The 16,433-nt window shown below is 53.2% G+C and overlaps 1 protein-coding gene across 6 annotated transcripts in view; it reads right to left on the bottom strand.

Annotated features, from left to right (window-relative positions):
* Positions 1-377: 377 nt before the first annotated feature.
* The window catches only part of Slc6a13 (solute carrier family 6 member 13), a 37,592-nt gene continuing 21,536 nt past the window's right edge, over positions 378-16,433 (bottom strand). For 4 of the 6 annotated variants that reach the window (XM_060384141.1, XM_060384138.1, XM_060384142.1 and 1 more), the window contains exons 3-14: positions 15,107-15,247; positions 12,456-12,540; positions 11,667-11,799; positions 10,849-10,983; positions 5,664-5,767; positions 4,661-4,785; positions 3,625-3,737; positions 3,211-3,348; positions 2,502-2,604; positions 2,064-2,164; positions 1,095-1,265; positions 378-809 (exon numbers count right to left, since the gene is read on the bottom strand). In XM_060384141.1, the coding sequence (XP_060240124.1) occupies positions 687-809; positions 1,095-1,265; positions 2,064-2,164; positions 2,502-2,604; positions 3,211-3,348; positions 3,625-3,737; positions 4,661-4,785; positions 5,664-5,767; positions 10,849-10,983; positions 11,667-11,799; positions 12,456-12,540; positions 15,107-15,227 (1,452 nt within the window). In that variant the 5' untranslated portion in view covers positions 15,228-15,247 and the 3' untranslated portion in view covers positions 378-686. Of the gene's footprint in view, positions 810-1,034; positions 1,266-2,063; positions 2,165-2,501; positions 2,605-3,210; positions 3,349-3,624; positions 3,738-4,660; positions 4,786-5,663; positions 5,768-10,848; positions 10,984-11,666; positions 11,800-12,455; positions 12,541-15,106; positions 15,354-16,433 lie in introns of all 6 variants that reach the window. The other 2 variants (XM_060384139.1, XM_021632617.2) reach the window with 2 other exon arrangements.

Raw genomic sequence — 16,433 nt, 5'->3', positions numbered from 1 at the left:
GGGGGGTGCTGTAATCAGCCTGTCTTCTTCCTTCTTGTATCCAGGGTCTGGTCCCCTTTGTCCTTCCCTCCACCTCCCTTTTTTAATTCCCTGATGGGGACTGGGGAGAGAAGGGTGATGGGAAGTAGGATAGGGCCAATACAGGACCACGAGTGACACTCTGGGGAAGATGGGTGAGATGGGCCAGATTTCTTTAATTCAAATGTGTGACGGTGGATGTCGGCCTGGCCCATCATCTGCCCTCCCTCCCCCACCACGGCAGTCATGCCTGCTTCATGATTCATAAGAACCCAGAAAGTCAGGAGGAGGTACAACTTCACACTGAAGAGGGGTCAAGGCTCGAACAGAGGACAGAAACCAGGCATATTGACAAGGGGTTGTGGGAGGAAGTTGGATTTAATGGCATGGAGGGAAGAGGGCCCAGCGACCAACCAGGCTTTCATCTCCCCAGCCCTCCCTGGGCCTCCCACACTGCCCAGAAAGGGTGTTACTGGCACGGGCCTGTCACAATGTTTGGACCACTCTGGAATCGGGGAGTCAAAATAGGAGGTACCCAGCTCAGAAGGTGGGCTCCAAAGACCCCCTCTTGTCTTAACTGCCCCAGCACAGAGGGGAGCTTCTGCTGCCCTCTGCTCCTACGGCCGTCCCTACAGCCAGGCTCATGGGCACATCAAAGGCCCTGGACTCTAGCAGTTAGACTCCAGTTCTGTGAGAGTAAGAAGTGATGTCATAGGCGTAGCAGGAGCAGTGGGTTCTGGCTGTTTCCTCTGGGGAAGGTCTTCAGCTGGGCACACAAGCTGGCGGAGCCTCTGAAAGGATGGTAGAGACGGCTGTCAGGGCAGAGGAGGGGTGCCTGCCAGTGTTCCTCATCACCAGCGTCTGTCTGCCTTCTCCACTGTAACCTCTCCCGGCTGCCAACCCCACAGTCACTGCTTGGGTCTCGTAGTTACCCTGTGTCCCCCTTGAAGGCTCCCAGGTACTCTTTCTCTGAATCCCTGGTACCCACACCAGCTCCCGTGGAAAGCAACACCCACCTGCCATCCAAGGCCTACTCATCCAGTGAGGTTCCTATCTCTCGTGGCTTTCCCCCCTACCTCTCTGAGGGGGCCCTTGAGAGTCCTAAGCTTGTAGATGCTCCAGGCAGGAATGCAGATCATGGAGGACAGAGCCAGGAGCCACCCCAGGGCGTCCCCCCACCACGGGTAAGTATACTTCTTGTTGTAGGTCAGTGGCGTGTATTTGATCAGGGAGAACAGGAAGGTCGCCTGGGATGAAGAAGGAGAGAAAGAGGTCAGTGCTGGTGTGCCGTCGGCGCCCCCGTGACACCCCCCACCCACAGCTGCCTGGTTGGGCTTATGCTCCCATCAGGCTATGCTGCTTATCTAGGTCAGCCAGTCTCCAAGCTCCACCCACATTCTGCTCAAAATCCACTCCTGGGTAGTCATCACCAGCGTACACCCCCACCCCTGCCGTCACTGCAGGGATCCTGGGTCCGTCCCTCTTCACCCATTAGGACATAATTGTTACCATCTCCTGCACTAAGTCGGCCCTGAGGGCTCCAGTCTCCCCCTGGCCCTCAGCACCCAGCTCATACCAGGCACCCAGTAGGAGCTTCAGGAACTGCAGAGTCCCAGCTCTCTGAAACAGCCTGGCTTGTGCAGTTCGCCTCTCGAGCCTGTTTTGTCTGTAAAGTGAGCTGCGTGCGTAAGGAGAACACTTCTCCTGTGAGACACTGAGGACGGGCACTTGTGTGTCAAGAGCTCCGCAGGCCGGCTGCTGCACCCACAAGTGTGATTCTGAGCATGCTCGCCTTGTGTGCCAGCCCTGTCTAGGATATCATCCTCACACTGCACTGATGCTAGCTCATCGGACAGCCCTGAGCCTCTACTAATCCCTCCGTGAAAGGGAAAGGAGGGGTTTATCTTCCTATTTTATCCAGTGAGAGGATGAGTGAGAATCCAAGGTGATGTCCAAGGCCTGAGGAGCTACGGGCCTACACTCCACTGCGACCACAATCCCCCTCCACCCTGCACCCTGCCTTTACCCCCTGAGAGTTCCATTACCATACACACAGCTGGCGTGAAAAAGAGCCAACAATACTTGATAAGAGGCCATGGCTTGTACCCGATCATATCCTCGATGTTGTCATAGAAGCGGCTGGCTCCTGTTAGGGAGAAGGAAAGGGGACAAAAGACAGGCTTCAGGCTGTGAGAAGTCAGGCTGGGGCCAAACAGACTAGGCTGGGCATGGACAAACAGACAAGCGACATAGCTGCCTTTTGGGACCATGGCTGGGAGAATGTGTTTGGCTAGGATTCACTGGCGGACACAATAGCACGGAAAGGCAACACTGAAGCTGTTTAAGCATTCGGGACCCTTCTGGTGCGTGAGGTACAGCTGTGACAGAAAAAGTGCGCGTGAGAGGCGGGTGTCTCTCTTCTGTCTGGAGTGCTGGCGTGGAAGAGTGTGCTAGGCTCTGAGCCCAGGGCAGAAGGCACTCACCATAAACCCAAGCCACACAGAGGGACTCAAAGATGGCCACGAAGAGAAGGCACATGCCACTGGCTGCATAGTAGTCGAAGAGCTGAAACACGTACATGCCGCCCTGTGTGGGGGGAGGGGAGCTGAAGGACGGACCCCTAAGACCCCCGAGACACACAGCCTCACAGCAGGGTGGAGGTGGTGAGGCTCACAGACAGTAATGAGAGACAAGGGAGCTTTAATCTCTGAGGCCCTGACCAGCCATAGGCGATAGCTGTTTTTCTCATTGTTTTGGGATGGAAGATGATGAACATCGGAAAGCAGTTATTTTTTGTCCCTGAGACTATTCAGGGTTAAACCCCAAAGCTGCAGACAGTGTATACAGTCTTTTAAGGAAGGGTCAGGATAGACATCAGTTTCTCAAGCTGATGGGCCCTGCCACCTGTCTTCTTCCAGTGTGACACTGACAAAGGCCACCCCTCCCCAAGGTACTGCTTTGTGGGACCCCACCAGAGAGCTCACCTTTCCCACTCTAAGATTTCCCATCCATTCTTTCCATATGTTCTCTGTAACCCTGGAGCTAATTACCCTCCTGCCGTTCATTCTTTGGTGGCTAAAGAGGGAGTCCTGGTGCCCCCAAGACCTTAGGCCTGTCCTATGGCCCTCCCCAGCAGGTGTCATTGTCTGTTTGCCTCCTAATCTGGTCCCCACCCAGCCCCCAGACTCTCACCTCTGTGAGCATGACCAGCCCGATGAAGAAGGAGATGACGGACACTATAAGGATGAGGATCTCCCTCCGGTTCTTCTTACGGAACACCCGAGGATACATGTCCACCAGCGCCGTCACCAGGCTTTCTACGCACACAAACTGGATGAGAGGGTAAGAGAAAGTGGGGGAAAGACGGCGCCCTCGACAAGCCCTGTCAGGCAGTCCCGCTTCCTTCCAGCCAGCAGCCTCCGTCTCCAGCCCCCTTGTGTGTGGTGGGTATGGACTGGCCCCACCCAGAAATCTCCTCCGGGTCCCTGCCAAGGCCTCCACCTCTGATATTCACCAGTCCCGAACTATTCAGGGTCTCCTGAGGAACAAACTCCACCCGACCTCCGCAACCATCCATCCCTCAGACTTGGAGTAGCCACCAGATACCTGGCTATCTAGTCCCAGGAGAACGACCATGAAGAAGAAACAGCAGGCCCACAGTGGCGAGAAGGGCAGCATCACCACAGCTCGAGGGTAGGCGATGAAAGCCAGGCCAGGACCTACAGCAGCAGCAGAGGAACATAACCCAGGGCCTGAGCCAACTCCAGGCCTCTGCAACCCCACGGCCTCCCAAGGTGGGGCCACAGAATTACAGAGCTGAAAGAAAGTTATCATCACTGGCACACCCCCGACACAAGCCATCCAAACTTCGTACTTGGTTCCCAGTACCCAAGACACCACCCGCTGTATCACCAGCAAGAAGAGAACCCAGAGACCCGAGCAATGAAGAAACTTGGGTTTAACAAGAGCTCTGGACACTGAAATCTACCGCCTCCAACCAAGGGTCTCGAGCTAAGAACGAAACCTAGGAGCTCACAGGCCAAACAAACCCATGAATCTGGCCTGAAGGAAAAGTAAGAAAAGATGGGGGGGGGGACCTGCTGAAAACTACAGCAGGAAAGGGCAGTGGCTTGACTGTGCTGACAGTTATAGTAAGGAAAAGACTTCCAGGGATGCAGTCTGGACCTCCCATTCACGGCGGCTACCCAGAAGTCTTTTCTCCTCCCACCGTGAGAGAACCAGCGCCACTCTTAGAACCCACTGACACATTTACTGTCCATTAACCTCTCAGCTGCTCCAAATGGCAAGAACAAGTTCACCTGCCAACGCCTGATTAAGCCATTGGAAGCGTCCTCTGGAAAACAAGGGGACCCTGAGACCTTGGACCCAGTTCCCACGTTAGAACAGAGCTGGATAGTGTTGGTGTCAGCTTCACATGGTTTACGTAAGGGCCAGGCGCTCCCCACATAGCATATGCCATAGACTGCTTCAGCGTCCTTTATCAAAAACGCTTGGGAGATTCTTATTCAGGAGTGTTTATACAGACCCATACAGTTAGGGTTCCAGACTCAAAAGCTTCCAAAATTGGAAGCTTTTCCGGCGTTCCCTCTGGATCCCGGCTGCCTGTCCCCTGAGTACTCACCTGATTCGGCAACCTCAGATATGGGCACGCCCTGCTCCTGAGACATGAAGCCCAGGATGGAGAAGATGGCAAACCCGGCCACGAAGCTGGTGCCGCTGTTGAGGATGCAAAGGGCGATGCAGTCCCTGTGGGGCGTAGGCGGGAGATGGAGGAGTCGAGCTAGATCGGAGAAGAACTGCCAGAAACCTGGGCTTCCTGTCCAGGAGCTAACAGGAACCCCGGGGGGGGGGGGGCACCACCTCTCCCAAAGCTGCAGAGGCCAAGGGTCAGACTCCCTGGCCGGATCTAAACTGTCCAAAGTGCTCCCTTCCTCCTTCCCCCGTGACCCCCCAACTAGCTCGTATGTGGAATAAACCATGGTGGTCCTGAAAGGATGATGCTGTGTGGAAGGAAAATGCCAAACATTCCAAACACCCCATCACCTCTGCCCTGACATACTGCTACCGAACTTCTGGGCACGCCGACTCTCTGCTATGAGCCCATGTGGTTTGGACAAGGATAATCAAAAACAACAGATAATTCTTAGACACCTCGATCTGATCTTGAAGTGCACAGTAGAATTTGGGGGCTATATTTCAGATAATGTTAAAACTGGCTTAAACTCTTGAGTGTGGACCAGGTAGGCAAGAGAGAAGGGATCATAAAATGAAGAGGGGTGTCTGGGAGGGAGGCCGAGGCAGTGAAATGAGAATGTCGCAGGACACATCATTTGCCAGGGGAGAGTCGTCAAGACTGTGTCACCACTGCACAACATCTGTAATTACTTCCCAGCCTTGCCGGCTTAGCTCTCCTGTACCGATGAGCCTCTTAATCAGCCAGGGAAGGTAGGGTAGCTCATGTGGCCTTCCAGCCAATCACAGCTACCCTTTGGGCCACGCTCCTCTGCCCAGCCCATTATTACTTTTCCATGGCGCTGGGGCTCTAAGTTGGAATGCAGATGGACCAGGTGTGTGAGCTAGTGTGGTCCAGCCTGATCTAGCTTGGCCAGAGTCAGGAGAGTCACCTGTAGCAGTTGTTGTGGTACTGGTTGTAGCTGCCCAGGGCCGTGAGGCAGCCCAGACAGATGGCAAAGGAGAAGAAGATCTGGGTGCCCGCATCCATCCACACCTACACAATGGAAAAGAGGAAGCTGAACCGTACGTAAGGCCACCTGAGTCTCCATGGGAGGACACAGGCAAGCTCCAGGTCCTGGCTGGCACTGGTGGCAGAGCTGCCACTCACTTAGTGGCTCACCACCTTGGGCCCCTATACAGATGCCACAGGATGGAACAGATGTCAGGCATTCAAAGAAAACTTCACGGAGGCATGGGGGAGAGGTGGAGAGGATGCTCTAATCTAGAACTGGGTGTCAAATATTCGGTCATGGCCCTTGACTCTGCCCGTGTCCTCCTCTCGGGTCTCATGGCAGTGTGACCAATGGTGAAGGCACTTCTAGAAATGTGGGTCCACACTACCAAAGCCACTTCAAGCCTGGAGCCTTGCTGCACGGCACTCTGTGTCTTAAAAGCAGGGAGAAGAGTCTTCCACTCACGGGAGTCCAGGGGGTGAAGGGAAGAGCAAAGGCTCCCCCCATCCTGACCTCGGTGTGGCTGTCACTGTTATCTCAGCTGGCCGACCCAGCCTTACATGTTGTGGTTTAGATCTAACAGCTAGAATAATAGCCCAACTAGAAAAAACATCAAGGCTCGGGGCTAAGGCACTCTTCAGGGTTGCGGGAGGGTGCTCCGGAGGCTGCAGCCCTCTTCCCTCCCAGCATTTCCTTCCACAGATAACAAGTCCGGTGCCCAACTCTGGCCTCACACAAAGCTCTCCAGTCTCTTCCTGCCCCTCCCTAATTCCTAAACAAGAACCACCCCCCTCAGTCTCCCTGCTCTGCCTTCACCCCACTTCCACCCTCTCTCACTATACTCAGTCCTCCTCAAGTGCCCATCTTTCTTTACATGGTGAGGGTCTAGGAGACCCAAGGCAGCTGACCACTTCAGAATCACTCAGATCCTAAGTCAATGTCCACGGCTGAGACTCCGATCTCAAAGGCTGGAGGAGCACCAAGGACGCGTACCTTTTCCAAAGCCCCCTGGCGATGCTAAGAGTCAGCTACGGGATGCTGTCATATAGTCCTTGAGAAAGGGCATCAGAAGCAGGAAGTTATCCCGCCTCTTATTATAGTTCTGTCTCTACAGGCATGGGGACCAAACAGAGAGATAACAGAGAAAAGGGGAAGAGTGTCTGCAGCCTTCTGTCCCCTCTGCTCACTGAGAACCCCACTCCAGGGCAAACCCAGAAACAGTGAGAAACATAGCAGGATGGAGAAGGGCCGGAGCTCGCCAGACAACACAGGAGGTAGAAGGCACCAGCTAACCATGAGGGGACGCTGCAGTGGGGGAAAGTGGGGGAACTGAGTCTTTATGAGCAGCTGGACAAGCAGGGGACAGGAATGGGGAGACCACAAGGACAGGTGAGGGTGTTTTGGAAATTCAGAGTGATGCCACCCATGTGTGGCTGTTCCTTCAAGATGTTCCAGATCCTCTGCTCCCCCCCCCAAAAAAAAAATGGTCCCAGTTACCTCATGGAAGCACAGTGGCCTCTCATATTGTTCTGTCCTAGTCTTGCCTAACTGCATAGGATCTGGGCCACTGAAAAAGCAGGACACTGGAGCAAGAGACACTGAGCATGGTCAGAGAAGGTACCCTGGGCCGGAGGTGAGAGGGCTGAGTTAATGGGACAGCTGTTTAGATGCCAGCTGCTTTCTCCCAAATGGGCCATTCAGGCCATGGCTGTACAGGCCGCAAGCCTCGCTGGCCTTGGACTTTTGCCCCATGCCTCACAGTGCATTGGCCTTGCTTTACAAGAGCATCCCTGTGACGCCTACAGAGACACTGTGACGGCCCTTAGGCAGCAGCGGCTCCATCCTGTGACCGTGCACATTTGTGAGCTTGGATTTGGGAAGAAATCTTCAGAGCAACCATGACTTGGCTGTTTGCCTCACCTAGCAGGGGTTGGGGACAGGGGAGCACAATGGGCCACGTCAGGAGAGAGAGGTTAATGAGAACAGAGAAGCTGCCACAGGAGGGCGAGAGTTCAGAGCTCAAGGGTCAGCTGTGGCCTTTGACGAAAGCCCTCTGGCTGTGAGCTTGGCAGGCCACGCTCTGTGCAGCTGCAGCCCATCAAGCCTGCTGAGGTAGGGGAATGGAACAGGATAGGGTTGGGGTTGGGGTGGGGAGGCTTCTGGAACACTCAGAGCAAGCTGTTCTGTTCCCCACCACAGGCAACCCAGTCCCTGATCATTCCAGGCACCCTGGGTTTCAGAACAAAACTTTAATGTGTCACCCACTGGGCCTGAAGATTGACCCAGAAAAAAAGAAGTATGAAAAAACACTTGGTGGAGTGTGGTAAAAGGAGTTCATTGGGGAGAAAGAGGAAGAGACCTCAGCAGATCCAGGAACGATGTCTTCATCCTCCATGTTTGTGGATAAATGCCTGCTGTTCTGAGAAGGGCATGGCTGACAATGGAACAACCATAGTCAAGCAGATCTGGGCTCCAGCCCCACCTCTGTTCATTCCTGGCTGCTGGATGTATCCTCTCTGAACCATCCTGTTCTCATCAGAAAAGTCAGCGCAGCAACAGATGATGTGTGTGTGAAATGCCTGATGCCTAAATAAATGTTAATTCCCTACCCTAGAGTAATAATAATAATAATAATAATAATAAGTAGCTCTTAGAACTCAGATACTTCATAGGCTTTCAGATAGTGGTACATGCCTTGTGGGCTGCATGAGTCACGAGTCCGTCCGTGTGTGCGTGTGCATGTGTGTGTGAGTGTGAGTGTGAGTGTGCGTGTGTGTGTGTGTGTGTGTGTGTGTGTGTGTGTGTGTGTTCTGGAAATATCATCGATGAAGCAGACTCTCAATAAGTACTCACCACCAAACCTACCCCTCTCATAGACTAGCTTCTGCTTCTCGACAAGTCTCTCCAACTTTTTAAGCTTTCATATCTCCATCTATAACATGAGGTGAACACCTGACTCGGGATGCCTTTGGTGATTTAAAACAATCCCGCTGTGTCAGGCCTGGCAGGAGATAAGCACCTCGCACACATGAGCAGCTTTTGCTTCGGCCCTCAGTAGACAGCACCAAAATAAAGAACTAGTTTTGCTCTGTGGCTACAACACCCCACTTCATAAGAATTTCGACATGTGGGGGTCAAAAGTTTCCACAGGGCCCTTTGGACAATCTACCCAGACTCCCTGGCCTTATCCATCAGCCAAAGTTCAGTAGAACAAGAGGTTGGGATGAGGGAGAGACACAGGCCCGGGCAAAGCAGGTGCTGTGCTCCTAACAGCCAGTTCTCAGCATGAGCCCCGGAGCCTGGGAAAGGCAGGAACCTGGCCAGCACACAGCAAGCCTGGCAGAGAGAAGGAAATGAGAGAGGAGCCCAGCAGTCTCCCCTGGCTCTCTGCCTCTGCTCTTGGCGGGAGAGATGCCTTTGGTCTTTGTGTTACCTAGTGGGGAATCTGTACCTTTCTCAAGTGCCAGGCAAACACCAGTTGGAATTATCACACTCCCCAAAGAGTGCCAACTACATTCAATTAGGGCCTTAGGGGGGTGTCCCACCCTACAGGCAAGGCTCAGCTTACCTACCTTCAACATGGGGCTGCCCTTGAAACTGCTTCCTGCCACAGCCTCGAAGCCTATGGAAGAGCCTACAGCCTACAGCTGCCTGAGGATTGGACGATGGCAATTCAGACCTCACTAATGGCCTCACTAATGGCTGGAGCTGAAGGGCCCACAGGAAGGGTCTTCTGAAAACTATATCAAACACTACAGCTAGAATGAACCTGGCACAGAGTGCAGCTTGACACAGTTTTCAGTGATTGGCTTGCACGAGGAGCCAGGCTGAACTAGGGTGAGCAGACAGGGACCTCGCCTTCCAGAAGAGCTCAGAAAGCTTGTAGGATCTGCCTCGGCTCTGTTGCTCCAGAACCTCGACGGGTCCCTTCTGCTAGGGGGATCCAAGCCTGACTTTACCCGGCCTGCCTACTGTCCTCTATCCATCATAACCCTTTGGTTCCAGGGAAAGACAAGGGCCTTCCGAATCAAGGAACAGAAACACACCGTTTAAATACTGCGTGTGCCCCGGGGCTACAGTCTGCCTATCTGCACAATAAGGCAGCTTTGCAGAGTGAGCTCCGGAGTCCTGGAAGCTCCTATGGCGTGGTACCCTGTGAGGCATTTTCATAGCCCAAAGGGGAACTGTCACCTCGGGCCCAGGGAGCCCTTGCTATCTTCCAGCAACTCCACAGATAGGGCTTGTGCCTTGCTATTTTTTAACCACTTGGAAGGCCATCCAACAGTCTTCTAAGTGTTGGGAGCCACGTACCCTCAAGTCCCCTGGGGGTCCTTGAGCTGATGCAGAGAGTCCCCCCAAAACCAAGAGGAGCATTACTGGCTGATACACATTCTCCCCTCTGAGTCAAGGAAGCAAAGGCTGAAGCATGTAACACTGGGTAGCATTCTCCACACTCCTGCTGCTTGACTGGCCTTCAACGCGCCTGCCAAGGGAACACTTGCCGGAAGCAAGGGCTTTACAATCAGGGTGCTTGGTCCTCCTTCACTGCAAAGAGACACAACCCTCCTCCGGCGCTCCAGCCTGGACACAGCGAAGCTGTAGGCAGTGGAGTGAGAATGAGCGTGCGGACAGCAAAGGGAGGCCTGAAGGAAGAGAGACAACTGACAAGAAACTTAACACCAGCCCAGCTGCTCTGGGAGGAGCAGGAAGCAGAGGCTGGAGGGTCAGGTCACTGGGCCAGAGAGAGGGCACCACAGGGCAAAGGAGGTGGCAGGCTGAGGGGAAGAGACAAGGAAGGAGGCTAAGAAGGAAGCATGGGATTTGAGGACGAGGAGAGGAAAGGGGCACGGCCTGCCAGCAAAGGGGCTTAGTGGTATTTGCAGTCCCCAGGGATTATTGCCAGGGTCCCAAGTTCCCAGGCAGCTGCAGACTAAGAAAGAACAGTGGCAGGCACTGTATGACCACAAGCAATTGCTGGCACAGTCGCTGCAGAAGGAAACACTCCCACTCCCACCACAATGACCACCACCACAGACGCATTAGGGACTACCCAGGAGCTTGGGATACGCCATACAGCTCAAGCACCCAGAAGCTACTTGGCGGCCTTGTAGAGGCTTCTCACCTGGGGGTCCCACAGGCGTGTCATGTTGGGGTACAGGTAAAACTGAATTCCTTGGGCTGCCCCAGGCAGCGTCACTCCTCGAATCAACAGGACCGCCAGCATGAGGTAGGGGAAGGTGGCTGTGAAATATACCACCTGCCGAGGCAGAGGAGAAAGGAGGGAGTGAGGACGGAGGTAAGGTGCCAGCCTCCAGGATTCCCCAGCAGGGAAACACAGGAGTTTCCCACCCTGCAGAAAAGGCCGAGGGAATTCCCCTTCTGCCCCTGCCTCAGCTTTGCAGCTGTTCAGCTCCATCTCTCCAAGCCTTGGAGCAAAACTCACCTCTCCTTCCTTCCAGCTCCACCATCCATGCTATTCAGTATTTGTGGAGTGGCCGGATGGACCCAGGCATTTGCCCACACAAGTGCTTAGAACTACAACCCCGGTGTCTAGTATGCAAATGTCTGTGTCATGTGATCCCTTCATCCCTGGGCAGTCAGATTAGGAAAGAAGATTTATGAGAGGCCTCCAGGGCAGGAGCCCAGCGGAGCTCAGGATGTTCATAAGTACACACACACACACACACACACACACCACTTCCGACTCTCTGGGCCAATCCACACACACTGTGGATTCCAAACGAGAGCAACTCTGGTGCTGCCCCTCCTCCCTCTCTCCTCGCACTAATCTGCCAGGAGTGCGTGGATGGAGCCCACGAGAGGCACAGAAACCAAGGAAGAAAGCCACATAAACTACTGCGTCATGCCCTCCTTCCTTGACCAGGCTGTGAAAGGCAGGCTGTCCTGGGATGGGAGGGACGGGAGCTCCGCAGCACATACCTTGCCCGTGGACTTGACCCCCTTCCAGATGCAGAAGTAGCAGATGATCCAGGCGAGCAGGAGGCACAGGACCAGCTCCCAGCGCAGGGACCCCAGGTGCTGGATGCCATCAGAGAGCTTCAGGACCCGCCTCCTACGAGAGAAGATGTACCTCGTCCTCTTTTTCAGGTTTCTTTCCTTCCTTCCTCCCCTCCCTTTTCTGCTGTTTGTTTGTTTGTGGAGTTTTTTCCTGTGTAGGGGATAGGACCAGGAACACAAATATGCTAAGCAACAAACCACCCCAACACTGTATGGGCAACAGAGCGACACCACCAGGCTTTCGTCTGAAGTCTGGTCTGCTCCTCACGCTGACACCTGAGCTGCTCTCCTTTGCACAGACATGGCGGTAGAGTTAACCTGTGACCCACATGCACTGTGCCCCGTTCGGTTTGTTCAGAGTGTTGGCTAAGCATGGGGGAGGGGTGCAGACATAAACTTTCTCATCTCTCTGACGATGCTGATGCTCGGGTGTCCGGGATCAAGCCTTGGGGAAATGGCATTTGGGGATAGGGTGGGGATGGCGTGAAGTACCTTCAGCCAGAGGGGAGGGTGGTCAGGAGCACAGGCGCTCTCTATGTACACGGACACTCTCTACCAGGAGCAAGCTCATCACAAAGTTCATCTGAGAGCGGTCCCGCATTAACCACCATAGAACTAAGTCACCTAGGTGCTGCCCAGGGAAACCCAGAGCCCGGGCCCTTCTTTAGAATACGAAGCCACACATCCAAAAGGGAGAAGGACCTCACTTACTCCCAGAACTCGATGACTGGCGAGGTGGCGTTCCCAGAAGTCACATTGAGTGAGTCGTTGGTCTTCTGGAACTCCACACAGTTTTCTACCCATAAACCCCAGAAGAAGGAAGAAAGAGAAAGAGAAAGTTCATCAGTCAACACTGGGCATGACCAAAGAGAACAGGATCAAAGTTAACGTGCTGCTGGGGGTCCCTGGGCTAGAATCCTGGGAGCCACACATCTTCTCCCACGTAGGAGCCCTCCGAGAGCCCACCCCACCCCTCGCATGCTCCCACTGTGGACCGCCCACTGTTTGTCTGCAGATTCTCACTAGTGTTCGGTCCGACGGCACTCAGGAAGCGGCTCTGGGTGCCAGGTGCTTCCCAATATAATCTATCCCCCGGGGAGTTGTCCCATGCGGAGTCGCAGCCTTGGATAAATGGTAAGAACACCTTCTAGGAAAGTCACAGGGACGTGGCCAAGAACACAGGCGCAGTGGCGAGGTCAGAGAGTGCCAGCTTGAATGCTGACTGTCTGGGTATTGACTGTGCAGCCTTGGGTGAGCGACAGTTTGACACCCTCCCCCCCCCCCCAGCATCTCTTCCCTGATCTCTAGAACATAGATATTAACATGAGTGACTGATGAAAAGATAAATGTGGAGCAATAAATGGGGGCTCTTTGTTACCTGCACATCACTTGGGAATTTTACATAATGCTGACACTCGTTTTAATACCTTGTCAGCAATCTGATATTGGAGAACATAAAGACGGGTACTTTGGGGGCCAGCAAGATAGCTGAGTGAGTAAAAGTGCTTGCCACCACGCCTGACAACACATACCACTGCTTTCTATCCTCCTGTCTACTTGGCTCACGGTGTGCGTGCTGGCTGATTTTCTGTCAATTTCCCCAAAAGCTAAGAAGGAGCCTCGATTGAGAAAGAGCCTCTGTAAGATTGGGTTGTAAGTTCCCTAGAGCATTTTCTTAACTAGTGTTTGATGGCAGAGGGTCCGGCCCATTGGGGTGGTGCCATCCTGGGCTAGAACCCTGGTCCCAGGTCCTATAACAAAACAGGCTAAGAAAATCATGAGGGGGAAGGCCAGTCGGCAGCACCCCACCACGGCCTCTGTATCTGCTCCTGCCTCCAGGTTCCCACCCTATTTGAGTTCCTGTCCTGGTTTCCTTCCCTGATGAGCAGTGATGTAGAAGCATCAGATGAATAAGCCCTTCCCACCCCACTTTGCTTTTCGTCATGGAGTCTCGTCACAGCAAGAGTAACCCTAGGACTTAGCCACCCAATGACAGCTCCAGGAGGGTGGGGCTCTTTGCCCTCAAGCGTTGCCAGTCACGGGGCTTAGATCAGACCTATATCCCCAGGCCTTCAATATTTTCTTGAGCTCTTCTAAGGAAGGTAGCCACTTTGTGCTAGGATGGAGCACCCTTTCGGCCTCGCTGCCTTTCCGGCTAATAGGACAGCCACATCAGTGAGCAACGAGAGGGGAGAGGGGTCAGTGCAAGGCCACCAATACATTTGAGAGGAGCCTATTGGAATCTTGGGGTGTTGGGGAGTTTACTTCTGAGATCTGACTTTTCATTTGACAAAGATGGCGGAACGCAGGCAGCACCAGAGATGGGCAAGGGCTTTCCTGAGAAGGGAGGGGAAAACATTAGGCTACTAACTGCCATGGTGCACTAGGAGGGACAGGCAGAGGCCAGATCCTGAAGGCATAATAAAAGCTCATCTGAGCCTGCCAAGTCAGGGATTCAAACTCCAGTTCAGAACCAAGTGACCTCTCTCTATATACGAGAACGCATGTATCATTACCATTTATCATACAGGCACTAAAAGATACTCGGACAGTAACCGTGACATGTAGCAATGAGAAGCAAAGCAGAACAGCGGCCAGCACGGTCCTCATCTGTGATGTCCAGCAGGGCCACCACTTAGCCCATCCAGTGCTTAAAGTGAAAACCCCACCATTCTGCCCTGAAGACACCCTGGCCATGTGTCAGGAGCTCGGTAGCCACAAGGACTGCACAGAGAGCGCAGCCAGCCTCGTAGGCCGAGCTGTTGAGAAGTCCCACCCTGGATGGCTCTGCTGTTATCACGGCTCCCAAATTCGTCAGATTCGATAGTTCCATTGCTCTAGGCTGCTCACGTGGCTTTGCAAACACGGCAGTTAATTGCCATCATAAATTTCACAGATAACAGACAAAACAGCTCTTTGCCAAGTTGAGCCCAGAGAAATTACAAGTTTGGAAAACTTAAGATCCTGTCAGACGTGAAAAACAAATAAGTTGACACATCAAGCAAGCCATATTTCAGGCAGAAATGAGTCAGGGACTGAACACAGAACTCAGTTCTATTTGCCGAGTACGGAGATAGAACATGTCAGGTTTTTTAAAGTCCGTGACATTTTGCTTGTGAGGCTGGGGACATCTCCCATTGGAGGGGAGTGTCAGAGGAGGAAGCCAGGGCCTTGTTCACACACCAGACGTGTGTTCTATCACTGAGCTCCACCTCAGCCCTTCACTCTTTTTCTCGGTATCCGTTCAATCACCATCTTTTTGGCTGAACTGGAGATTAGATGCCTGGGCTACAGCATCAGCCTCGCTCCTGGCTAACGCAGCAAGGCGGGAGAAGGAAGTGGCTCCTCAGCACTGATCTTACCTGTATTCCACTCGTGGCTGCAACTTCCCCAGGGGAGGTCGGTGGTGAAGCTGCTGAAGAGGTAGAAGAGGGCCCAGGCCAGGACAACGATGTAGTAGACGTTGAGGAGACTGACGATCATCTGTGAGGCATAGCCGATGCCTGGGGAGGGGACTGAAGCTTTGGGCCAGGACCGTGCAAAAATTCTCACACACCACCCACGCCTGTGCAGGAAGGGCCCATAGCAAGTAGCGGTAGGCCTAGCCTCCTGGCCAAAAGAGTAGAGTTTCTAAGCTCCGATGGTCTCCTGGGGTTGGTGCAGCTCTTTTTCTCTTGTCTTCTGCTGATAAGCCTGAACTTTGATATTTACCGGGCTCTGAGTTATCTTTTTAAACTATAAGACCAGAGGTAGGCATAGTAGCACATGCACTCAGGAGGCAGGTTACCACAAGTTCAAAAATAGGTGAAACCGACTCTACCGTGACAATAGCTTATTTCTCCAGGGCTCATGTAATATGTTTCTGAAACAAATATATAAGAACGGGGCCGAGGATATGGCCCAGTTGGTAAAATGTTTGCCCTGCCAGCACGGGGGCCTGAATTTGATCCTCAGACCCCTTGCTTAAAAAGAAAAAAGGCGGATGTGGTGGCGTGTGCTTCTGATCCCACATCTGGGGAGGCACAGACAGGCAGATCTTCAGGGTTCCCAGGCCAGCCAGACTGGCCTATTTGGAAAGTTCTAGGCCAGAGAGAGAGAGAAAAAAAAAGAAAAAAGAAAAAGAAAAAAAAAAAAGAGTGGCAGTGCCTGGAGCAGAGCACCTGAGGTTGCCCTCTCGCCTACATATACAAACTTGCACACACCACACCACACACGTAGGCACGCAAACACAGAACCACAAGAGCGGAGACAGGCAACGCACACAGAAGAAAATACAAATTCTGAGTGGAGGTCTTTAAACTATCTGTCCCTTCAGATAGCTATCGGGGTGTGAGACAACACAGTAAGGTGCAGCTCTGTAGCCACAGCTTCGGTGATCGTTTTTAAGACAGGGTCTGTGTGGTCAAGGGGCCCTCAAACTTGCTATGTAGCCCAGGTTGGCCTTACACTCTCGGTCTCCTGCTTCAGCATCCTGAGTGCTAGCATTGCAGAAGTTTGTCCCACACAGGGCTTCTTGGTGAAGTTTTGTTCGCTTTTGGTTGGTTGGTTGGTTGGTTGGTTGGTTGGTTGGTTGGTTGGTTGATTTTACAAGTGTTACTCAGAGGTCTCTATACTTGTTTAGACATTAGAATGTTCTATAGGACTAGGGTTATAGTTCAGCAGTAGATCATGTATAAGGCTCTAGGTTCA

This window comes from Meriones unguiculatus, chromosome 5, assembly GCF_030254825.1.
Source record: "Meriones unguiculatus strain TT.TT164.6M chromosome 5, Bangor_MerUng_6.1, whole genome shotgun sequence".
NCBI lineage: Eukaryota > Metazoa > Chordata > Mammalia > Rodentia > Muridae > Meriones > Meriones unguiculatus.
This window is presented reverse-complemented; position numbering and strand designations above follow the sequence as displayed.